The 25,874-nt window shown below is 39.6% G+C and overlaps 1 protein-coding gene across 2 annotated transcripts in view; it reads left to right on the forward strand.

The window, feature by feature from the left end:
- Positions 1–25,874, forward strand: part of TRPA1 (transient receptor potential cation channel subfamily A member 1) — a 64,303-nt gene that overhangs the window by 30,770 nt on the left and 7,659 nt on the right. For both annotated transcript variants that reach the window (XM_048840931.2, XM_075125121.1), the window contains exons 13-23: positions 2,667–2,781; positions 4,228–4,394; positions 8,883–8,976; positions 9,358–9,417; positions 15,463–15,561; positions 16,653–16,723; positions 17,322–17,469; positions 19,807–19,896; positions 20,117–20,286; positions 23,527–23,656; positions 24,805–24,987. In XM_048840931.2, the coding sequence (XP_048696888.2) occupies positions 2,667–2,781; positions 4,228–4,394; positions 8,883–8,976; positions 9,358–9,417; positions 15,463–15,561; positions 16,653–16,723; positions 17,322–17,469; positions 19,807–19,896; positions 20,117–20,286; positions 23,527–23,656; positions 24,805–24,987 (1,327 nt within the window). The remainder of the gene's footprint in view (positions 1–2,666; positions 2,782–4,227; positions 4,395–8,882; positions 8,977–9,357; positions 9,418–15,462; positions 15,562–16,652; positions 16,724–17,321; positions 17,470–19,806; positions 19,897–20,116; positions 20,287–23,526; positions 23,657–24,804; positions 24,988–25,874) is intronic.

The following is a 25,874-nucleotide window of genomic DNA, read 5'->3' on the forward strand; positions in this document are numbered from 1 at the left end:
GGGACAATTTCCTGGTGCAAGTGCTAGAGGAGCCAACTAGGGGGGAGCTTTTCTTGACCTGCTGTTCACAAACCGGGAAGAATTAGTAGGGGAAGCAAAGGTGGATGGGAATCTGGGAGGCAGTGACCATGAGTTGGTTGAGTTCAGGATCCTGACACAGGGAAGAAAGGTAAGCAGCAGGATACGGACCCTGGACTTCAGAAAAGCAGACTTCGACTCCGTCAGGGAACGGATGGGTAGGATCCCCTGGGGGGCTAACATGAAGGGGAAAGGAGTCCAGGAGAGCTGGCTGTATTTCAAGGAATCCCTGTTGAGGTTACAGGGACAAACTATCCTGATGTGTCGAAAGAATAGTAAATATGGCAGGCGACCAGCTTGGCTTAACGGTGAAATCCTAGCGGATCTTAAACATAAAAAAGAAGCTTACAAGAAGTGGAAGGTTGGACATATGACCAGGGAAGAGTATAAAAATATTGCTCAGGCATGTAGGAATGAAATCAGGAGGGCCAAATCGCACCTGGAGCTGCAGCTAGCGAGAGATGTTAAGAGTAACAAGAAAGGTTTCTTCAGGTATGTTGGCAACAAGAAGAAAGCCAAGGAAAGTGTGGGCCCCTTAATGAATGAGGGAGGCAACCTAGTGACAGAGGATGTGGGAAAAGCTAATGTACTCAATGGTTTTTTTGCCTCTGTCTTCACTAACAAGGTCAGCTCCCAGACTGCTGCGCTGGGCATCACAACATGGGGAATAGATGGCCAGCCCTCTGTGGAGAAAGAGGTGGTTAGGGACTATTTAGAAAAGCTGGATGTGCACAAGTCCATGGGGCCGGACGAGTTGCATTCGTGAGTGCTAAAGGAACTGGCGGCTGTGATTGCAGAGCCATTGGCCATTATCTTTGAAAACTCGTGGCGAATGGGGGAAGTCCCGGATGACTGGAAAAAGGCTAATGTAGTGCCAATCTTTAAAAAAGGGAAGAAGGAGGATCCTGGGAACTACAGGCCAGTCAGCCTCACTTCAGTCCCCGGAAAAATCATGGAGCAGGTCCTCAAAGAATCAATCCTGAAGCACTTAGAGGAGAGGAAAGTGATCAGGAACAGTCAGCATGGATTCACCAAGGGAAGGTCATGCCTGACTAATCTAATCGCCTTCTATGATGAGACTACTGGTTCTGTGGATGAAGGGAAAGCAGTGGATGTATTGTTTCTTGACTTTAGCAAAGCTTTTTACACGGTCTTCCACAGTATTCTTGTCAGCAAGTTAAGGAAGTACGGGCTGGATGAATGCACTATAAGGTGGGTAGAAAGTTGGCTAGATTGTCGGGCTCAACGGGTAGTGATCAATGGCTCCATATCTAGTTGGCAGCCGGTGTCAAGTGGAGTGCCCCAGGGGTCGGTCCTGGGGCCGGTTTTGTTCAATATCTTCATAAATGATCTGGAGGATGGTGTGGATTGCACTCTCAGCAAATTTGCGGTTGGTACTAAACTGGGAGGAGTGGTAGATATGCTGGAGTGCAGGGATAGGATACAGAGGGACCTAGACAAATTAGAGGATTGGGCCAAAAGAAATCTGATGAGGTTCAATAAGGATAAGTGCAGGGTCCTGCACTTAGGACGGAAGAACCCAATGCACCGCTACAGACTAGGGACCGAATGGCTAGGCAGCAGTTCTGCGGAAAAGGACCGAGGGGTGACAGTGGACGAGAAGGTGGATATGAGTCAGCAGTGTGCCCTTGTTGCCAAGAAGGCCAATGGCATTTTGGGATGTATAAGTAGGGGCATAGCGAGCAGATCGAGGGACGTGATCGTCCCCCTCTATTCGACATTGGTGAGGCCTCATCTGGAGTACTGTATCCAGTTTGGGGCCCATACTACAAGAAGGATGTGGATAAATTGGAAAGAGTCCAGCGAAGGGCAACAAAAATGATTAGGGGTCTGGAACACATGACTTATGAGGAGAGGCTGAGGGAACTGGGATTGTTTTGTCTGCAGAAGAGAAGAATGAGGGGGGATTTGATAGTTGCTTTCAACTACCTGAGAGGTGGTTCCAGAGAGGATGGTTCTAGACTATTCCCAGTGGTAGAAGAGGACAGGACAAGGAGTAATGGTCTCAAGTTGCAGTGGGGGAGGTTTAGGTTGGATATTAGGAAAAACTTTTTCACTAGGAGGCTGGTGAAACACTGGAATGCATTGCCTAGGGAGGTGGTGGAATCTCCTTCCTTAGAAGTTTTTAAGGTCAGGCTTGACAAAGCCCTGGCTGGGATGATTTAAATGGTGATTGGTCCTGCTTTTGAGCAGGGGGTTGGACTAGATGACCTCCTGAGGTCCCTTCCAACCCTGATATTCTATGATTCTATGATTCTATACCAGGGTCTTGTAAGTTTTTCACTCATTTCAGAGGCGAATCCCGTGAAACAGGCAAGATCCCACAAGATCACATATCTGCCTTTGAGACCCAATTACTTCTACACAGTTGAGATTACCCTTACATGGCTGAGTGTAGTGCTAGTAGGAGACTATTGTACTTTACTCAGCAAAAAGACATTGACATTGATGGAGAACAACAGTGTGGAAACTATTGTGAGGGAGGGGAGAATCAGGCCCAAGAGCTCAAGGTTGTAGGTTATACTTGTAAAAATATGTGAATAACATCATATCTGCTGTTTCAAAAGTGATTATAAAGGCTGGACAGCCCTGCACCATGCTGCCTTCGGAGGATACACTCGCACAATGCAGATAATTTTGGATACTAATGTAAAATCTACAGACAGAGTGGATGAAGAAGGGGTATGTATATGTATAATTTTTGTTTGTTTCCACTCTATTGTCTCATTGCAATCAAACAGGTAATCCCTGTTAGCAAACTTGTTTCACTGTTGAAGGTTATGAGAGACTGTGTTTATGATAATATATTTCTTTTGGCAGTTATAAAACCCTAACTGTTTTGTTCTTGTTAACATATACTGTTTAGGTTTATTTATAATTAGTGAAATGCCCATCCAAGTTCTAGGAGCTGTACACAACAGAAAACCAACATCATTAACACAAAACATAAAGTACAAAGCACTTTAGACTCTACTAACTATGCCACATGACCCACATAACAATATAGCAGAATATAATAACATAATCAGCTCACGATATGAACAGCTCATAACAATGAAAGGAAACCCACCATAAATAATGACTCACCAACAAACCTCTTCAAACCTCTCAGTCTACTCCCCCTAGCAAAGCCTAGTAGCTATGCTTACAGCTTGCTCTGAAGTTTGTCAAAACCAAGATCTTTTGGCCAGGAGAGGAATCTAGTTCCAGAGCTGAAGACCTCTTGTAGAAAATGATGCATTAACAGCCCCTTTTCAGAAACCAGGGGATGTTCAGCTCAAGCAACTGTTGTTTTACCAAAATGGGAGAGAGACAATCTTTTAGGTAGTCAGGGCTCAAAGCATTTAGGACCTGCTAGATTAAAAACAGCACTTCAGATTCCACTAGAAGCTAATCAGAAGCCATTGTGTAGTCCCTTATTTGTACATTGCTCAGAGAAGACTGGATGGTTTGATATTTGGGGAGATTCACAAAAGTGCCAAAGATATCTAGAAGCACGTCTCTTCCTGCCCACTAACTTGCAATGGGACTTGTGCTTCTAAGGCCTTTTAGTGCTTTGAAAGTCACAACTGTTTACCTTGGTTTTGTGCAAGTCACTGAGGGCAAAATCCTCCTTCCAGAGAGCTGCTTGCAAATAATTCCCTGCAGACATATGTGTAGTACCATACTGGTGGAAACTAATTTCGGATTCTTCTCTTTCTGACCCTAAATATAGATTCTGTGGATCTGTTGACACAGGACAGTTTTATTTTTAACATCTTGCTTTTATTAATTGCAAAACTATGAGATATTAATAATTAGTATCCCTTGTATACGCTTTGCCCTTTCCTATGTACAGTTTGTTTTCTCTGTAATGGTTCAGGCATATACAAGTAAGCACTTGGAACAAAAGTCTCTTTTTTTTTTATACCACCACTGAAGTGATTTGGATGGTCAGTACTTAGTCCTGCCATTAGTGCAAGGGACTGGACTAGATGACCTCTCAAGGTCTCTTCCAGTCCTGTGGCTCTATGAATTGAGAGCAGAATCTTGCCCTTGAGGAGTGGAAGGGGAGGGGGAAAGGGTTGTACATTTCTTTTAAGCATAGTGATTCCTAATAATGTTTTGGTATGTTGTCTTTCTGAAAAGAACACAGCTCTTCATCTTGCTGCAAAAGAAGGACACGCGAAAGCAGTGAGACTGCTTCTTGATGATGGTGCCAAAATAATCTTGAACAAAGCATCAGCCTCTTTTTTCCATGAAGCGATACACAAGAGGCATAAAGATGTAGTGTCTGCTGTCATTCTGAATAAAAGGTGAGCTGCCTATACAACACTTTTTAATAGTTTCAGGTGTTTAGTGTCCATTGTCTTCTCCTTCTTCGCTGGCAGTTAAAGTACTGAGAATGTAATATACTATGGTTGATCAGATACGTATTTTCCATACTCAAAAGATTAATATTGATATAATATGTATAATGAGAATTGGGAAGAAATGGTAAATAAATAATAACCAGCTATAGGAAGGAAATCCTCTCCATGTCAGGGCAATTCTTCAAGAACCACAAGAAACATGGCAAGAAACCAAGAGAATGAGTAGTTCTTGCCCTACAATATGATACTGTAATGGTACAAGGATGCAGGTTTTTTATCAAAGCCTGAGCACAAGTCACATAATTCCAGGGATTTAATTTAAAATTGCTGTGTAAAACTGTTGCAAATGTTTAAGTACATGAGGAAGACTCAAGGAAGAAAAGGCTGTTGCAGAGAAGCTAAATGAATTCTTTGCATTGATCTTCACTGCAGAGGATGTGAGGGAGAATCCCACACCTAAGCCATTCTTTTTTGGTGACAAATCTGAGGAACTATCCCAGACTGAGGTGTCATTAGAAAAGGATTTGGAACAAATTGATAAATTAAACAGTGACAAGTCACCAGCACCCAAGAGTTCTGAAGGAACTCAGAAATGAACTTGCAGAACTACTAATTGTGGTATGTAATTTATCACTTAAATCAGCCTCTGTATCAGATGACTGGTGGATAGCTAATGTAATGTTGATTTTTAGGAAAAATACTCCAGAGACAAGCCTGGCAATTACAGGCCAATAAACCTAATCTCAGTACCAGGCAAATTGGTTGAAATTATAGTGAAGAACAGAATTATCAGACTCATAGATGAAAAAGATTTGTTGGGAAAGAGTCAACATGGCTTTTCTAAAGGGAAATCATCTCTCACCAATCTATTAGAATTCTTTGAGAGAGTCAACAAACGTGGACAAGGGTGATTCGGTGGATATAGTGTACTTGGACTTTCAGAAAGCCTTTGGCAAGGTCCCTCACCAAAGGCTCTTACACAAAAAAGACAACTAAGGGGGGATATGATAGATGTCTAGAAAATCATGAATCGTGTGGAGAAAGAAAATAAGGAAGTGTAATTTTCCCCCTTCACATAACATGCAAACTATTGGTCACCCAATGAAATTAATAGGCAATAGGTTTAAAACAAACATAAGGACGTACTTCTTCACAAAATGCACAGTCAACCTGTGGAACAATTTGCCAGGGGATGTTGTGAAGGCCAAAGGTATAACTGGGTTCAAAACAGAATTAGATAAGTTCATGGAGGACAGAACCATCAGTGGCTATTGTCCAAGATGGGCAGGGACACAACCCCATGCTCTGGGTATCCCTAAACCTCTGACTGCCAGAAGCTGGGACTGGACGACAAGGGATGGATCAATAGATAAGTTCCTTGTTCTTTTCATTCTGTCCGTATTTGGCATTGGCCACTGTCAGACAACAGGATACTGGGCTAGATGGACTATTGGTTTGACCCCAGTATGGCCATTCAAGAATTGCCTCATGTGGGTTCCAGGACTAGCTGCTCCAAGAAGCAGTCATTTAAGGTGTCAGAAAACTTTATTTCTGCATCCCGTCCTGAGGTGACAGGTACCCAGTCAATATGGGGATTGTTGAAATTCCCCATTATTATTGAGTTTTTTATTTTTATAGCCTCTCTAACCTCCCTGAACATTTCACAGTCACTATCACCATCCTGGTTAGATGGTCTGTAATATATCCCTACTGCTATAGTCTTATTATTAAAGCATGGAATTACTATCTATAGAGATTCTATGGTACAGTTTGGTTCATTTTAAGATTTTTACTTCATTTGATTCTATGCTTTTTCACATATAGTGCCACTCCTCCACCAGCACAACCTGTTCTGTCCTTGATATATTTTGTGTCCTGGTATTACTGAGTGCCATTGATTATCCTCATTCCACCAAGTCTCTGTGATGCCTGTTATATCAATGTCATCATTTAATACGAGGCACTCTAGTTCACCCGTCTTATTATTTAGACTTCTAGCATTTGTGTATAAGCACTTTTCACTTTTTAGCTGTCTGACATTACATGATATAGTTGAATAGCACTTGTGGCACCTTAGAGACTAACCAATTTATTTGAGCATAAGCTTTCGTGAGCTACAGCTCACTTCATCGGTTGCATCACGAAAGCTTATGCTCAAATAAATTGGTTAGTCTCTAAGGTGCCACAAGTGCTCCTTTTCTTTTTGCGAATACAGACTAACACGGCTGCTACTCTGAAACTTGAATAGCACTTTTTCATTTGACTGTTTCTCATCAGATTCTACCTGTATTTTATCATCTTCCATCCTCTCCTCCTTACTAGAACATAGAGAATCTCCATTAATAGATTGCACCAGGAAAGCAAATCACCATGCGGTTCTCCCAGTCATTGCAAACCTAGCTATCTATGTTTCTAATGATCGAATGCCCCATAACTATTACCTGTCTCTTCCTAATAACTGGAGTTCCTACCCCTGGAGAGGTATCGTCATTATGAGAGGATACCACGACATCATCTGGAAGGAGGGTCCCAGCTATGGGATCATTTCCCTCTGCTCCATTTGGATGTTCTCCTTCCCTGAGACTTTCATTCTCCTCAACAGCTCAGAGGCTGTCAGACCAGGGGTGGGACTGTTCTGCTGTGTCCTGGAAAGTCTCATCTATGTACCTCTTTGTCTCCCTTAGCTCCTACAGTTCAGCCATTCTGGTCTACACAGTCTCTGAGGGCCAGGAGCTCCTTGCACCGAATGCACACATATGCCACCTGCCCATAGAGCAGGTAATCATACATGCTGCACTGGGTACAATACACTGCATAGCCCCCACTCTGTTGCTGGACTTGTGCCTGCATTCTTTTTTTACTCCTGCAGCTCGTTCCTTTATTGATGTTTTGTTTTTATCAGGCAGTTGTTTTGGCTTTAAGTTTAAAGAATGTTAAGTGTATCTAGTCCCCCCTCCCACTCCCTCTCTAAACTCCCTTGCAAAACTCCCATTAGCCACTAGCTCCTCTGGTTGTTTAGGAGCAGGCTTTTTAAAGCCCTAGTCTTCCTGAGTAGCTCCGCCCCTTCGTTAAGGGTTGATGGGCTAGGCTCAGCAAACAGTCCCCAAAATAAACAGACCACATAGTATATTTCAGTAAAGCAGCAAGCATACCACAAACACAAACACACACAATACAGACAATAGTCTTACCCCAAGGGTCATGTAAACGCTCCTCCTTTATCCAGAGAACTCCCTCACAAAAGTCCCCTGTTAACTTGATCCAATACTGCGTGCAGATGCGGTTGTCCCATCTCAAAAAAGATATATTGGAATTGGAAAAGGTTCAGAAAAGGTTAAAAAATGATTAGGGGTTTGGAATGGCTTCCATATGAGGAGAGATTAATAAGTCTGGGACTTTTCAGCTTGGAAAAGAGACAACTAAGGGGGGGGGATCTGATTGAGGTCTATAAAATCATGACTGGTGTGGAGAAAGTAAATAAGGAAGTGTTATTTACTCCTTCTCATAACACAAGAACTAGGGGGCACCAAATAAAATTAATAGGCAGCAGGTTTAAAACAAACAAAAGGAAGTATTTTTCAGACAACGCACAGTCAACCTGTGCAACTCCTTGTCAGAGAATGTTGAGAAGGACAAGATTATAACAGGGTTCAAAAGACAACTAGGTAAGTTCATGGAGGATAGGTCCATCAGTGGCTATTAGCCAGGATGGGCAGGGATGGTGTCCCTAGCCTCTGTTTGCCAGAAGCTGGGAATGGGCAACAGGGGATAGATCACTTGATGATTACCTGCTCTGTTCATTCCCTCTGGGGCACCTGGCATTGGCCACTGTCGGAAGACAGAATCCTGGGCTAGAAGGACCTTTGGTCTCACGCAGTGTGTCTGTTGTTATCTTCTTCTGTTCATTCTTATGCTCTTATGAGAGTTTTGTTGAAGTTTAGATGGGACGTGTTCTATATGCCATCAGTTTGCTGAGCCTGATGGGCCCATTTCAGGACCGATGGAAATGTAACCATGAGTGACCACCAATCATGCTAAGAGGAGCACGATGACACCCAGTATTTTTTTATTACCTTCAGAATTTTGTGAGCCCAAGATACAGACTTCAGTATCAGTGTAGGGCTCATCATGAGTCCAAGCTTTTAAGAAGAGCTCAGTATATCCTGTGATTTGCAAAACATCACTGCTTATCTGAAAACCAGATTAAACATTGGCCTCAACTGCTGATTTTCACTTCATGGCATATAAATTTGTTATACATTGCAATTTGCAGAATAATTTCTGAAATAATAGCTCATCCGGTCTAAAAACGATTAGATTTCAAAATAACATAATCCATTTTTTCTTTCATTATAAAGTTGATGTTTAACTTCATATCCTTTGCTGAGAAGCATAGAATTCATTCTCCACTATTTCAACTTATTGTTGCAGATGGGAAGAAGCTGTGACAACATTTTCTCACTCTTCTACTGCCAATAAGTGTCCTTTGTTGGAAATGGTTGAATATGTACCTGAATCGTTAAAGGTAAGATTGTTTAGACTACACATTAAGAATTTACTTCATTCTAAAAATTCGGTGAAATTTTCAAGTAAATCTGCAAGTGTTGTGAGTATTTATAAAGACTTGGCACATGCAAGTGCAAATTGTCATACATCCATGTAAACAAGGTAAAATTTCTCGTTTGTTAACATATATGCACAAGTATAAGTTGTGCACATCTCTGTGTATGCTGTAAATGTGGATTGAATCATTATTTTTGTCAGAAGGGCTGCTGTATTGTTGAAGACCATGGAAACTTTTTTTTCTAAAGTATGGAAGTCTTCCTTTTTTCTGAAGAGTCCTAATTTTCAGCAATCATCATAATTAATTTATGCAAATTAATTGTTTTTCTTTCTACCCTGAAAGTTGGTTTTGGACAACTGTATGATTGAGTCTTCAGAGGAAAAGACAAGTCAAGACTTCTGTGTAAGTGGAAGAAAAAAAGTAATTAAAACTAGTACCTTTTAATTATTAAAACTCTTATTACAGTAAGATATGTCATATTGTACCTGCAATATATTAGTAGTGATAAATCATTTGTTAGAAATTTGGATCGTAGTAAATTGAGTGAACTTGGCACTTTTTGAACTTTGGCAAATCATCAGTGTAGTTTATATCTGCTTAAACTTGCTTACTCTGTAAAGTTTAATCCCTTTTTAACATGTTTTAGATAGTTTATATCTGGATCATTGTCCAACTGAAATTCACCAAAGGTAAGCTGAGTAAACTCGTGGGTCTGTGCTCCCAGTGTGTGATTGGCAATAATCCCTTTAGTTTAGAATAAATCATTTAAATCACCTCATCAGTTGGTAGCATGAATTTACCTGGTCATGCAGTTCAGCGGTACCAACTGCCTCTAATTGTCCAGCTATACCAGATGAAGGACAGGAGACACTGGATATGGTTTAATTAGACTGCAACTGTCTGGGAGTACCTGGCAGATAACAGTGTACAGTGCAGGTAAATCCATGATCATTTCATTATCTACCCAGGGGGCTTCCATTAGCCCTACCCCTTTTCCATCCTGGTTCCCAGCCAGTCCACTGCTGGGTCCTTACCATCCCCCCACCCTCGAATTAGGGTTAAGATGGGCTCTAAAGGAGAGGGGATAGCTCCCTGAGGTTCTAGTTATGGCAGCCCCAACCCCCCCCCCATTTTCACTCGTTTAACAAACGCTTCCTTTACCAATCCATTTATCTGATCACTCTATCCCTTTCCTGTGGAGTACTTGCACAGGACATCTGCCCCATGCTTACATGAGTTGTGACATCATAGCCGAACTCCTGTTCCTGCTTGCCCTACCTATGCCCCACTGACCCTGCTGCGAGGAAGACAAAAAATCCCCCACCTTGCCTTGGTCCAGGTGAGAGAGGGTTTTCCTCACCTGACTTACTCTATATACTTTCCCCTTCCTTCTGGGTCTGGTCACCTGGAGGGATGATTCAGTGTCCCCACATTGAGCTGCTCTTCGGCTGCACCAGCATTAGTGCTTCTCTGCCTCTTAAAGAGGTATACTCCTTCCCCCAGCAAGCCAGACAACAGCCCCCCCCCATCTTAAGATGCAGTGCAGTCATTATCAGTCCCTTTTTCATTGCAGTCTGTAATGGTGTTCCTTTTACTACCTGCTTTTGCATAGGTCAGCTGAGACAGACTTTACAGAAACACTACCACACCATAAATTGTTCCTTCATCTATTGTAAATACAAGATGGGAGGACCCACTTTGGCTTCAAAGGAGTAGGTGTTAAAAAATCCTTTCCCAGGAGAACTCAACTGAAAATGAGTGTCCTACAAAGCTCAAGTTAAGGCTACACTGTGGTGATCTTTTGCTACCACAGATACCTTGGGTGCTTTTGATGTCTGTTTCAAACTCCTTGAGAACTCTGATCTTTCAAGTCCTCAGTGTCTTTCTTAGTACTCCAGTATCTAAGCTACAGCCAGACATGTTGACTAGCCTGGTGAATACTTGTTATCACTTGACTTCACCTCTGTCAATCTGTGTACATGTATCAACTGGTGAAAACAGTTTCCCAGTACTTCGCCCTACCAAACTGATTCAGTGTCCTCCAATTAAACTTAATGGCAAAATTTCCATTGACTTCAAGAATTGCAGGGTTAGACCTTAGATGGTTTTGGTGCTAAAATCATGAAGTGTGTATTTAACATCCCTGTTCTCTAACCTTTGAACCTGTCATCACACAATTTCATAATATTCAGTACAGTCAGCATCCTTGACTCCAGCAACTTCAGCACAAGTTGTGTTGATGTCATACTTAAAGTGTTGATGCATGTTCCTCCCCAGATGGTTCAGTAACATGAGCCAAACTGGGATAAGAAGAAAAAGAAAGAGGATTAATGAAATCAGAATTGCCATTTAAAGGCAATAGAAGAATATCTTTAAAATCTACACATCTGTCTGGAGACAAGGGGAGGAGACAGCTCCACACTTCGCTTTTGGAGGAGAGCACTGCTAAAGCCATTCTACTTAATCAGGAACCCACAAAAGGCTACAGTATTCATATTATGTAGTTCCTTGAACTGAAGGCCCTTTCAAATCTGATACTATAGTCATCTATTGAGTATATGGGCCAGTTGGTGAAATATGTATACAAATGATGCTGTCAACTTTGTATATTGACAAGGGAAGAAATATCTTGTACCAAGAGATGTCCCTGATATGCCCTTTTCACCTTCTGCATGAGATTAGAACATAAGAATATAATAGCTGCCATACCGAGACAGACTGTGATCCATTTGCTTAGTAGTTGTCAAAGCTTCACTGGGAGTGGACAGAATAGAGTGATTATGGAGTGATTCACCCAGTCTTCTTTCAGAGGTTTAGAGTTGCCCCAAGCATGGGGTTGCATTCCTAACCATCTTGACTAATAGCCATTGATGGACCTATCCTCCATGAACTCATCCAGTTCTTTTTTGAATATAGTATACTTTTGGCCATCACAGCATCCCATGGAAACGAGTTCCACAGGTTAGTTGTGCATTGTGTGAAAAAAATACTTCCTCTTGTTTGTATTAAGCCTGAGGTTTGGTGACTCCTCATTTTTATATTGGATAATGGGTGAATAACACTTCTCTATTCACTTTTTCCACACCATTCATGATTTTATAGACCTCTATCAGATCCCCCTTAGTCATCTCTCTCTTTTTTTTAAGCTGAATAGCCCTAATTTTTTTAGTCTCTCCTTGTATGGAATGTGTTCCATACCCTTGATCATTTTTTTTATAGTAGTTGAGATTGAAATGGACACATTCACAATTGGCTTAGCAGTTCAGTGGATGTATATAATTGTGTCTGTGTATATATAATTGTGTATATAATTTTGTGTGTGTGTGTGTGTGTACACCCACCCACACACACACACACAAAGTGATATATACACGTACAGATACATCACATACACATAACGTAAATATATGCTTCCAGGTATGTTGTCTTATTTTCCTCTTTGTCCTGCAAACTGTTTTGAAGGTCAGTTGCTGTGATTTTCATGTTTAGAAATTGTTATAACTATAATTTAAATTTAGCAATTTATAGGTCTTCAACTTTGCTAAGATACCTCTTAAAATTAATCTGGAATCAAAGGTTATAAATTTTCCAGAATATATGCTAATTTCTTAACCAGGAGAATAGGCGAAATGTTCATTTTTTGAGTCAAACACAGACCTGGTTTAAGTGGTGCAGCTGTCTTCAGTGTTCATAGAGTTGCATATAGATTCCAAGGCCTGAAGGGATCATTTTGATCTTTGTGGGGGAGGGATAGCTCAGTGGTTTGAGCATTGGCCTGCTAAACCCAGGGTTGTGAGTTCAATCCTTGAGGGGGCCATTTAGGGATTTGGGGCAAAAATTGGGGATTGGCCCTGCTTTGAGCAGGGGATTGGACTAGATGACCTCCTGAGGTCCCTTCCAACCCTGATATTCTATGATTCTATGATCTAGTATGATGTCCTGTATAACACAGGCCACAGAACTTCCCCAAAAGAATTCCTAGAGCAGATCTTTTAAAAGAATATTCTGTCTTGATTTTAAAATTGTCAGTGATGGAAAATCCATCATGACCCTTGGTAAATTGTTCCCATGGTTAATTACTCTCACTGTTAAAAATTACACCATATTTCCAATCTGAATTTGTCTAGCTGCTACTTCCAGTCATTGGATCATGTTAAACCTTTCTCTGCTAGATTGATGAGTCCATTATCAAATATTTGTTCCCCATGACTTATAGACTAAGCAAGTCACCCCTTTAAACTTCTCTTTTGAGGTCAATAGATTGAGCTTTTTGAGTCTTGCTATAAGGCATGTTTTCTAATCATCTAATTATTCTGTGACTCTTCCTGAAACCTCTCCAATTTATTAACATCTTTCTTGAATTGTGGGCACCACAACTGGACACAGTATTCCAGCAGCAGTCACACCAGTGCCAAATACAAAGATAAAATAACCTCTCTACTATTACTTGAGATCCCCCTGTTTATGCATCCTAGGATTACATTAGTTCTTTTGGCCACAGAAAGCTTATGTTCAGCTGATTATCCACCATGACCCCCAAATCTTTTTCAGAATCACTGTTTCCTAGGATAGACCCCTCCATCCTATAAGCATGGCTTCCATTCTTTGTTCTGATACATATACATTTCCATTTAGCCATATTAAAACGTATAGTGTTTGCTTGCACTACTTTTACCAAGGTACCCAGATCACTCTGAATCAGTGACCTCTCCTCTTCATTATGTACCACTCCCCCAATTTTTGTTTCATCGACATACTGTCTCAGTGATGATTTTATGTTTTCTTCCACATCATTGATAAAAAAATGGTTAATAGCATAGGGCCAAGAACTGATCCCTCCAGAACACCACTAGAAAAACACCCGCTCTGTGATGATTCCCCATTTACAATTACATTTTGAGATATAGCAGTTAGTCAGTTTTTAATCCATTCAATGTGTGCCATATTAATTTTATATCATTCTAGTTTTTAATCAGCATGCCATATGATACCAAGTGCAACGCCTTAGAGAAGGCTAAGGTAAATAGATTACGTCAACAATATTACCTTTATCAACCAAACCTGTAATCTCATCAAAAAATATATCAAGTTAGTTTGATAGGATCTATTTTCCATAAACTCATGTTGATATGCATTAATTACTATACCGTCCTTTAATTCTTTATTACTTGAGTCCCTTATCAGCCACTCAGTTATCTTGCTTGGGATTGATGTAAGGCCTATAATTAACAGAGTAATCCTGTTTATCCTTTCTAAATATTGGCACAACAACATTAGCTTTCTTCCAGTCTTTAGGAACTTTTCCAGAGCTCCAAGACTGTTTGAAAATCAGTATTGATGGTCCAGCGAGATCCTCAGCAAACTCTTTTAAAAGTCTTGGATGCAAGTTATCTGGACCCGCTGATTTTAAAATGTATAACCTTAATAGCTGCTGTTTAACATCCTTCAGAGATACTAATGGAATGGAAGGAGTGTTATCACCATATTATGAGACTATATCATCTGTTTTTTCCCCAAAGACAGAACAGAAATGTTTATTGAACACTTCTGCCTTTTCTCTGTTGTTGTTGATAATTCTACCATTTCCATCTTGTAATGGACCAATGCAATTGTCAGGATTCTTTTTGTTCCTACTATATTTTAAAAAACTCTGCAGGCCATAGCTTTCTTCTTATGTCCTTTGGCTTCCCATATCAATTTTCTACATTAATAACTTCTGATTTATATTAATAACTATCAACTTCCCCTTTCTTCCATTTGTTAGACATTAATTTTTATAAATGCCTTCACATCCCCTGTAAACGAGGTTGTTTTTTTAACCAGGATGTGCTTATTCCAAACCTGAAAATGGCTTCTGAATATAAATTGGCACATCTTATTATCACTTCCAAAATCTAAAAGAACAGACAGTCACCTTACAGATATCCAAGGAAGCAGGACATATTTTTAAGTCTTTGTTGCTTTTACAATTGTGCTAATTTTGGATTTATATTAAAACATCTCATGTAGATTTTCATTGGATTGTGTCCACAACATTAAGAGATCATTTGGAAAATTAATATAATACTATCAGGTTTCTTTCTTATATTACCTATATAACGTTTACCTTGTAGTCAATGATAAAATAAAATAAAAATCTAGAACAATTATTTAAAATTATAATATTTTAGGGGAAATACTCTTTAAGAGTATTTTAAGATCCCATTTATTTTACTGATAGTGATGAAAATCCATAATAATCATAGCTGGTCGTATAGATTGCATAGTTTTACTGAGTGATTGATAAGTACAAAGTGTCCGTGTTGATAGATATTCTGCCACAACCGTCATATTTTTTCTGAAGAATATTTAATTTATTTTTTGTTTTGTTTGCTTTGATGTACCAAGACTGAACTGCTACATCAATATTGTCATAAACACACACTAATATGTGTATTTACTGTACAGATTGAATATAACTTCAGGTATCTCCAGTGTCCACTAATACTTAACAAAAAAGTAAAGGCAGATGAAGAAATTGTCTATGAACCGCTTACCACTCTAAATGTAAGTTCTGTTTTTTAACTATCAAAATATTGTACATTGGTATTGTTGGAGCTAAAGGTACGGTTTTTTTCATTGTAAACCCTCTTTTCCAGGGGTTGTAACTCAGCAGTTTTAAAGCACATTGGGCTGAAACTTGAGCATTAATTTGCCAGTGGAAGTTCTTATAGTTTATATAATAAATATTTTAATCAGTTATTAGGTATAGATAGACGTTATGAACTTAAAAAGAAAAGGAGGACTTGTGGCACCTTAGAGATTAACAAATTTATCTGAGCATAAGCTTTTGTGAGCTACAGTTCACTTCATCTGATGCATTCAGTGGAAAATACAGTGGGGAGATTTATATACACAGAGAACTTGAAACAATGGGTGTTACCATACACACTGTAACAAGAGTGATCAGGTAAGGTGAGCTATTACCAGCAAGAGAGCGGGGGGGAAAAAACCTTTTGTAGTGATAATCAAGGTGGGCCTGCACTTCAGATACTTTGAAAGGGTACAGTGTGTGTGGATGTACATGTATCTAAGCAAACTCATCCTTCATCACTTGTGACCACATCCTGAAATGTAAACAGAATTGCAGAAAAAACATTTTTAAGGGAGGGATTTGGCCAGGGTACAAGTGGCCATGGTGTATTCACCATTTCCTTTCTTCACATGCAGATTGCAAAATGTTTTATTGATCTAAAACAAATTCCAATGTTCTCACACAACATTAGCCTCAAAGAATATTCTGTTCTTTCCAATTCAGTCATAATAAAATTAGATAAATAAGATCATTTCAAATGTACTGTACCTTTCAGTAGGCTAGAATTCATGTAAAGTACAGTGGGATCCTGATCTAACTGGGACCTGGGCCAAATGGGATAATAAAACATCTGGATAAACCGGAGAATGGACAGTGGGACTCCCCACTGTCAGCCCCGGGCAGTCGGTGGTTTGGCTGATATGGAGAGCCAGATAATTGAGGCTCAGATAAAGGGGGTTCTAGTGTACTGAAATAGGTAATCTAAACAATTGGTTTGTAACTGGGTCACTCAACTGAATTGGATATACTGTATGTTTGATACATTTGCTTACACATTTTGTAGGCTATGGTACGTCATAATCGAATGGAGCTTCTCAATCATCCTGTATGTAAAGAATATTTGCTCATGAAGTGGTATGTATCTGTTAATTGGACCGCCAAAACAGTTATTAGAGTAAACTGTATTTTTTAATCTCTTAATCAGATTTTCAATAAAATGGAATATACAAAGAAACCCATTGCTATAAAAACGTTTATATGTCCTATGGAAAAGATTTGTTACAAAGAAAGATAATTTTAACTGTAGAATTTAAGTCAGTTTCACTCCCATCCAGTCACCCTGATAAGAATATTTAAATATCTCAACCATTAGCAGATAAAATAAAAAGGTTGCTTGAATGTTAGCAAAGATTCTTGCAGATTCTTTTGAACTTACAAGAGGCAGAAACTCACCCCCATCTATATTGGCACAAGTTTTATTTTCCATTCCATTACAGAAAATCTGGTGTAACTTCATTAACTTCAAAGGAAACAAGAGCAGAGTTGGGCCCAGAGACCCTAAAGTCAGCCATTAAGCCTTTGTTCACCTTGAACTCCTGGGGCAAGGCCAGTCACTAAGAGTATTTATACACTTGTAATTGCATGGTTGCAACCTTAAAGTGCATTTCCCCATGATCACAAAAGGACAATTGGAAATACAACCTCACAAATATAACTTTTTTTCATCTTCCAGGATGGCCTATGGGTTCCGAGCACATATTATGAACCTCAGTGTGTATTCTCTTGGTCTCATTCCTCTGACTCTTCTGATCACCCGCATACGACCAGGAATATCTTCCAATGCAACAGAATCCCATCAAACAGGACCATTAGAGTATGAGGTACTATTTTTAATTAGTTACAATTTATAATTTTAAAACAGGGCAATATGATAATTGAAATGGTTTTCTAGAATTATTAGTCACTTTGCAACAATAAGGCATATAATTATAGAACATATACATCCAAACAATCTATTCTCCTGCTGCTATTGTCCTGGAATGGGAATTGGTAACTCCGGTAAATTCCACAGTATTTTTCTCTATTTTTACTCATTTTCTGAAAATTTTACCTCTTGGGCACATTTTTTTTCCGGTTTCTGTCTCTGCCCTAAGGCAGAGTTTGAACAAAAGGGATTAAGCTGCTTTTTAGTATGAAGTGTCTGAAAAAAATACACTTTCTGTCTTTTTCTTAAAAATAAAAAGCAGCAAAATGGGTAATGTCCAAAGTTGCAAGTTTGAAATCTGGCATGGATAGTGCTTTTGAATATTCCAGTGAACATTGGGTTTTACTTGGCCATGTTTTGTGTCTTTGACGTTCAGAGGCCACACAAGCACAGTACATTTTGCACTAAGCTCAAAAAAGTATGCAGCTAAGAAGGGTTGTACTGTGCATGACTAACTCTGCTGTAGCTATAGTGAAAAATGTAGCTTAGGAATACTGCTAAGCCATTGCCTCAGCCTGTGTTCATCTTGTAAGGGGTAATTGTAAAAGTGTTGAAGAAGGGCTGCTGTGCCACAATATTTATGATATCCTACTTGGGAAATAGAATACCATTGCATATAAAAGACTTAATCAAAATACATACACACAAGTAAAGGTTGTGTACGCAGCCGTAACTTTGTCATCTGCTTAACCCGGTATCCTCAATATTCTGTTGATATAGATAGGAATTCATTATTTATACAGCACCATGAGTCAGCATTGTACTTTACACACAAATAAAAAGAAATAAGCTAATGGGCAGAGGAAACTAGAGAGAAGGATAGATGTTGATATCCTGTGGTGAGATAAGAACCTGAAAACTAAAAAATAGCGTTGAAGTTTACAATAGCAATATCACACATATGCAACTTTAATGTTTGGTGTGGTGGTGGTGGTATTGATTCTTTTTCTTTTCAGGTTTCCAAGAACACTCAAACAATGATTTTAAAATACTGCATGTTTGTTGTCTTTTGTGATATCATGATGTTCAAAATGAATATTAAGGTGAATATAAATCAACGAATGGAACAGAGAAAAGGGGAAAGGAAATCTAAATTATATTGCAATATCTCCTCCCCACAAAAACCCCAAAATATTGAAAATACTGTTAATTTCAGTGTGTCAGTTATATACACATGGTTAATATAATTATAAATGATTAAATGTGCCTCGGGCCTAGGAGGAAAATCCACAACACACGGTGTACTGGCGAGATCAGTGACAAAAACATCCAGAAACAAGACATACAGTAACTCTGCGTGTGACTTTGCAGTCAAGGCTTATGCATCTTGTGGAAATTGCTGGAATATGTGGCCAAGTTTTGCCCTCGCCTTGCCTTGCTTAAAACCATGCAGTAACTCTGAAGTCAAGATATGACCAGGTGTGAGCCAAGTACTTGAGGGAGCACAGTGTATGTGAGGCAGAGCTTGACCTATGGTGTAGATTTAAAACTAATTTGTTCGTTTCAGATAATGGTTGACACACTGGCAAGGAGGTGAGAGCAGCTCTGCTGCTGGCATGTGAATGTGTCTGAGAAAAGATATGACTAAGACATAGTCTGAATTTATTTAGTGAGTATGAAATTCACCAGTGGTGTGGGGGTCAGTATGAGGAATTCCATGTCACTAATGTCTTCCATAGTGGCTGCATTGGGAGACATCAAGGGAGAGTAGCCAGTTAAGGGTGCCTGCACACCCTTTAAGTACCATGGAAAGGATCCCTTTGCTAGCCATGAATACTGTAGGCCAGCATGGAAGATCATAATGGTGCAGAGATGATGGGCCACAGGTTCAGTGATTACACACATCCAGTGCAACACCCTGTGCAAGTGGTATAGATGGGAAGTGGCTACCATTTCAGCTCATAGGCTTGAATAGCCACTCTAGGGAGGCTGCACAGCAGTCCTGGTCGAAGACTCTGAGTTGTAAGGCTGAATTTCACCTCTGCAACCCCTCCAGTATAGAGCCTCATTATCAGTATAGAGCCTCATTGTCTGAACTCAATGCAGGTGGAGTGGATTTCACCATAAATGTTAATAGAACATTTTTATTATTATTTTTAATGATATTCTCCTGGAAAATTTTGTCCTGTGAATTGTCAGACTTGTCAATGCAACATGAGTGTCCTAATTAGAATTTCAGCCAAAGTTTCTATTATATTTACCATTTTGTTGTCCTTTCTGGTTTCTTTTACAGGATTCATACTTCATAAGAGTATGTATGTGTTTAGTTTTTACCATGAGTTTATTTGGAATCTGCAAAGAGATATTTCAGCTCTTTCAACAGGTATATGTATATAATTTATCATACTCTATTTGTCTTAATAATTTTGTTTGATATTAAAAACACTGCTAGATTTTTCTTTTATTATAAGTGAAATGCTAACTTAGGGTTGTACTCAAGATACACTAAAACTTAAGAGGACAGAAAAATATTATATAATTTATTATTTTTAATGGTTTCATACTTGTCAGTATGCTAATTTTTTCTCTCTTTCAAATCCTAGAAATTGAAGTACCTGTTGGATTACTCTAATCTATTAGACTGGATAATTTATACCTCAAGCATAATTTTTGTGTCTTCCTTATTTATTAATATCCCAGCTCACCTGCAGTGGGAATGTGGAGCAATTTCTGTATATTTATCTTGGATGAACTTCTTGCTTTATCTTCAAAGGTAAAATTTAGGTCCTGATTCTCCAAACACTTAGAATACAAACATTTAATTCATTAGGAATAATTTCATGGGTAAAATTATAACACATGCATGGATTAGGCCTTTGCTCTGTTTCTGTTTTCCCTAAGGAATTTTGAATTGTGATTCATTGTTTTTCATAATGAAAACTTCAAAGCACATAACACCAATTGAAGAAATAATAGATAATGTGACTAGCACTCTCCATGTCACTTTGTAAGAAAACAAAGGATCTTTAGGTTTTTTAGTGGCCTAAATACAAAATAGTTAAAATGTTATCTTGTATATCCTTTCAGCTTCAGAAAACAGGATTTTTTTTTTGCTATCATTTGAAAAATCTTAAAAAGAAAAAAGGTCTGAAGAGAAAGATTAGTTACGCCTAATAAAAGGAAATGTTTCTTGTTTTGCGTTATATCCAGAAGAAAGCAGCCTCCACTAGCCTAAGAAAGCCTGCCCTTTTAGTTTTTACCTATGGAGACTGCCCCGCAACTGAGGAAAAGGTGGTTTTTTTTCTTTGTTTTTTACTCCAGAGCAGCTTTGTAGTATCATTTCATCGATTAAATAAAAAAACAAAAAATTTTCCACCCTCGTATTTGAACAAGGAGCTGGGATGGGAAAGATTTTTCCATGGCTGACTGATAGTCCTATCAGGTACTAATATGGTCCTCATTACCATAGTCAGGGCCAGCTCTACAGTTTTTGCCGCCCCAAGCAGTGAAAAAAACTGCCGCCGCGGATGGCAAAAGGAAGAAGCTGCCACCGATTTGCCGCCGCGGCCGGCAAAGGGGAGAGGCTGCTGCGGGTGGAACAGAGAGGCTGCCGCCGAATTGCTGCCGTGGATGAAGGAACTGCCACCCCTTTCTAACTGCCGCCCCAAGCACCTGCTTGGAACGCTGGTGCCTGGAGCCGGCCCTGACCATAGCGTCAGGACACCTCATAATTGGTAGTGTACTTACCCTCACAACATCCCTGTGAGCTATGGAAGTAGTTACATCTATTTAACTAATTGGGAACCCAAGACACGGAGCTATTAAGGGTATGTCTACTCTGCTTTATAAACCCGGGTCTGTGGGACATTGGCTTGTGGACTTGGTGTTTCCAAGCCTGTGTTTGAACAGTCACACTGCATTGTAAACCTGGGTTTACAATTGCTCAACCTGGGTCTCTCAGCTGTGCTAACATGGCCATACTGATCCGCGCAAATCTTCTGACTCAGGTCTACAGCTTGAGCTCTGTCCACACTGCAAAATAACAGGGCTTGGGGACCTGCGTCACAGGGGCACTTGTGCTCTGACCCATGTCCCCCCAGCAAGATCTCAGCGCCAGGCTCCTAGGTGCTTGCTGACCCAAGTCAGATTGATTTGTTGATGGATGGAAGGGGAGCTTGGGCTCAAATCTCAGTCAGAGCCTGGGTTTGGTGTGCAGTGTATCCCCTTAGGGTACCTCTAGACTTTGAGCTGATGGTATAAATTTGAGCTTGAGAAGATGTACCTGCGTTAGCACTGATCAAGTTAGCATGTTAAAAATACAATATAACTGCAGTGGTGGAAAGGAGTAGCAGCCCTAAGCACATAACCCATGTACTCAGGGCAGCTAGCCCTCCCATTGCTGCAGCTACACTCTATTTTTAGCATGCTAGCCCAGTAAGAGCTAATGTAGGTACATTGCCTCCAACTGGAACTGATACCTTTAGTTTGCAGTGTAGACATACTCTAAGGGTCTTTTACACTACAGCTGCTGCAGCAACACAACTATGGCACTGCAGCACCATAGTGTAGATGCTTCCTACATCAACAGAAGATTTTTTTTCCCATTTATGTAGTTTAGTCCATCTCTTTGAGAGGCAGTAGCTAGGTAGACAGAAGAATTCTTCTGTCAACTTAACCGCAGCTACACAGGGATTAACTCTATCTAACTATCTTGCACAGCTTACAAATTTTTTCAGAGCACTGAGCAACATGGTAAAGCAGGGACTTGAACCAGGGTCTCCTAAGTCTAAGGCTGATACCCTAACTGCTCGACCATCCTTCTTTGTCCTGGTGAAATGTTTCCTCTTCCCAAAGCACTTTTAGTTCTGTATGCCAGCAGAAACTTTTAGGTACCATATACATTGGTTTTCTAACCTAGTAGGCCTGACTCTTTTCTCAGTTACATCATTTTACGCTGGTATGACTCCTTTGCCTTCAGTGGAGTTACTCCTGATATACACAATGTAAAACAGAAAAAGATTAGGTCCTCTATTCCTAAAACTGCTCCTCTGAACTAACGCATAACATATCATTGGAGAAACGCTAAAGTTGGGATTTTTCCATCTGCTATGGCCCTTTTATGCTGCTGCGGCATGTCAAAGAGCTGTGAAAGCCCTAAATGTGGTTGGGGGAGGGAATGTGGGAATTCACCCAGTACAAGCTTTCTATAAGGCATCTGTAGTGCCCTGTGAGAACCCCACTGTAATCCCTGGTGTTGGGGCAGCTTTGGGGGTGAGTAGAGAGTGGGAGGGGAATATCACAGGCAGGAGGGGGTGGTGACTTGAGACATAGTGCTGCAGGGATTGTGGGTAGCACTTCTGTGCATAGGCCAGCTTGAAACAACTGTTACATAGGCAGCCCTCTGTAGCACAAAATCAGGAGGCTACAAAGGTGTCTTAAAGCTGTGGTAGCTTGCCTCTTGACCTTAACTGTGAGCTTTTTGCTGCAGCTTTTAGAGGTATAGCACATTTTATCCCTCGTTGCGAAAGAAGGAAGATCTTATAAATTGGAGAGTTGGCTTATCTCATGGTACCAGCTCTCTTTGTTTCTAGTGGCTAAGTCACATTAAAAGACAGCTCTAATAGATGGACTGGTTTTCTAATATTACTTTTACATGTAATCAGTTGCTGTACATGGTACAGGGGGGTTAGGCATTTTTAGATGGAAGAGGAGGTGGGATCATGAATGGGAGAGAAGCCAGCCATGAGACAATCATCTTTCAATTAAAATGTGATGTACCATATTAAAAAATCTGAGAACCCCTATTCTAAACTTGTAACAAACTGGACTTTTTCCACTTTTGTGTGCATGAAATTAGAAAAATGTACTGACCATTTAAAAATCTTTCCTAGAAGCAAAATGACAACCAGGCAGCTTGCATTAGGGTTGTGCTCTGCTTTACAGATATGGCAGGAAAAGTAACCTGTCATAGTATTTGATGGTGGTTAATTTTTACCTACAAACATTTTCTTAGATTTGAAAACTATGGAATCTACATTGTAATGTTCTGGGAAATTCTGAGGACTTTGATTCGGATTGCTGTTGTGTTCTTTTTCCTGATATTGGCCTTTGGACTCAGCTTCTTTGTCCTTCTGTGTTCACAGGTTAGATTAATGGCATAGTTATTTGTTGTCATTGTTAATAATCCTGTTTGTATGTTTCCTATATTCAGATATTTGATAGATACAATTGATGAGGTACTTTAATAGTCTAAAATTAGGACAATTTATAATGTAGTGAAAAATAATTTCTATCTTTGAAAAAATAACATATCTATAATAATTCAGAAACCAATCCAAAAGGTGCTACTGTTGTTTTTCCCTATAAAAGAAAATATAGAAGGATAGATTGCCCCATAAGAACCCCAGAGTTGTTGGAGCTCTTCTTGCATAGATCTTCCCCAAGATTTAAAAAAAAAATTGGACAAGAAGTTCTCTGGACCATTGGTGTTAATTTTTAATAAATGTTGGAATGCTGGGGAAGTTCCAGAGGACTGGAAGAGTACTAACAGGGTGCCAGTATTTAAAAAAGGAAAAAGCCTAGATAACCTAGGTTACTGTATCTAGATAATTGTACCTTGACATTGATCTTAGGTAAAATAATGGAAAGGCTGACACTTGACTCTGTCAATTAAGAATTGAAGAATGGCAACATGATCAATACCAGTCAACAAGGTTGTATGGAAAATACTATAGGTCTTGTTAAATGAACTTGGAATCATTTTTGTATGAGATTATGTTTGGTTGATAAAGGGGTATGTGTTGATATAATATACTTAGACTTCTGTAAAGTATTTGACTTAGTGCCCTGTGCATCAGAGAAATTGTCAAATTCAACTGTCAGAAGCCCTTTTACAGTAGCGCAGATGGGAGCCCAATTTGTCCCTACATGAACATTGTAAATAAAAATAGAATAGGAGAGAATATCCTGATTCTGTGTCCCCTCATTTCTCTCCAGTCAGAAGTTAATCCACTTCAGAAATGCATCACTCCAGTTTGAATCACTCGGTATGGTATTTAGGACAATAGTTTTTGCAAGGCTGAACAGTCAATGGGGTTGCACCAGTTTACACCAGCAGAAGATCTGGTCCACTCTATCTTGTATTTGTAAATTTTATGGATCTATGTGCAAGTTTTAAATACACCACAACCAATATTCATGAATTGAGAATCTGGAAGAAAAAAAAAAGAGGGGACATTATAGATTTTAAAAATGTACCTGTTTACATTGCCTGCCTTATTTCTTTTTTCAGCAACATTACAAGACTCCGCTCCTTTCTGTAATGCAGACATTTGCTATGATGCTGGGAGATATTAATTATCATGAAGCTTTCCTTGATCCGCTGCTAAGTGATAATTTGCCCTATCCATTCCTGAGTTATGCAGTTCTCATTGTCTTCACCTTGCTTATTCCAATTCTTCTTATGAACTTGCTGGTAAGTATTTCACATAGTAAAATATGGAGATTTGGGAACATAACTGTTTATACACATCATTATTGGATAGGATAATTTGTGTATATGCACGCTGATTTGCAGAAACCTTTGTTCATTAGTTAGCAACATGACTTTTTTTTTTTAAATAAGACATTGAGGTGTTCCCTTTTGCCTTTTTCTGGTTCTCTTTTCTCCATTCTTCCTTCATTTTACTACCTAAAACAAGTGTTTTTCTGTCATTGTTGCAGAACAAGTTAAGTATTTATGTATTTAGAGCCAGATTGTGATGGCCCTTGTGCAACTGCAAAGTATAAGGTGGGCATGCAAGAATCCAGACCCTTATGTTGCCCTCCCTCAATATTAACCCCTATGCTCCATGGAGTCCAGAGATTACTGGTTCCTCCCCCTCCCTTAGGAAGCAATGAACCCAAAAAGGGACAGGGAAGGAAGCAAGATCATGGCCCCACACCAGCTGACAGAGCAAGGGTGGCACATCATGGAGAGCAACCTTGTACCAGCCTAATGGCTGGAGCAGTTTGTGTCCCCTACCCATGTCCATGGAGAAGCCATAGCAGAGACTGTGACTGTCTGAGGCATAATTTCTCCAGTGCTTCTCCTGAACTGATGTGGCTTAACAGTGCCGCCATCCAGGACATAAAAGCCAATATCTAGACCTAACTATAGTAATTTACAGGTTGATGTTCTTAGAGCCATATTTAAACAAATTGCTTAAGCAAATCTCAGTGGGTTGTATTAAATAAATGAACCACTTATCCCCTTGGAAGTATTGTTGAACACTAAATGGTAGGACTGATGTAAATAAAAAGGATCAGCAAACTGGAACTGTAGCAAAGAGAGCGAGAGAGAGAAAATATTTTATGCATCAT

This window comes from Caretta caretta, chromosome 2 (assembly GCF_965140235.1).
Source record: "Caretta caretta isolate rCarCar2 chromosome 2, rCarCar1.hap1, whole genome shotgun sequence".
Taxonomy (NCBI): Eukaryota; Metazoa; Chordata; order Testudines; family Cheloniidae; genus Caretta; species Caretta caretta.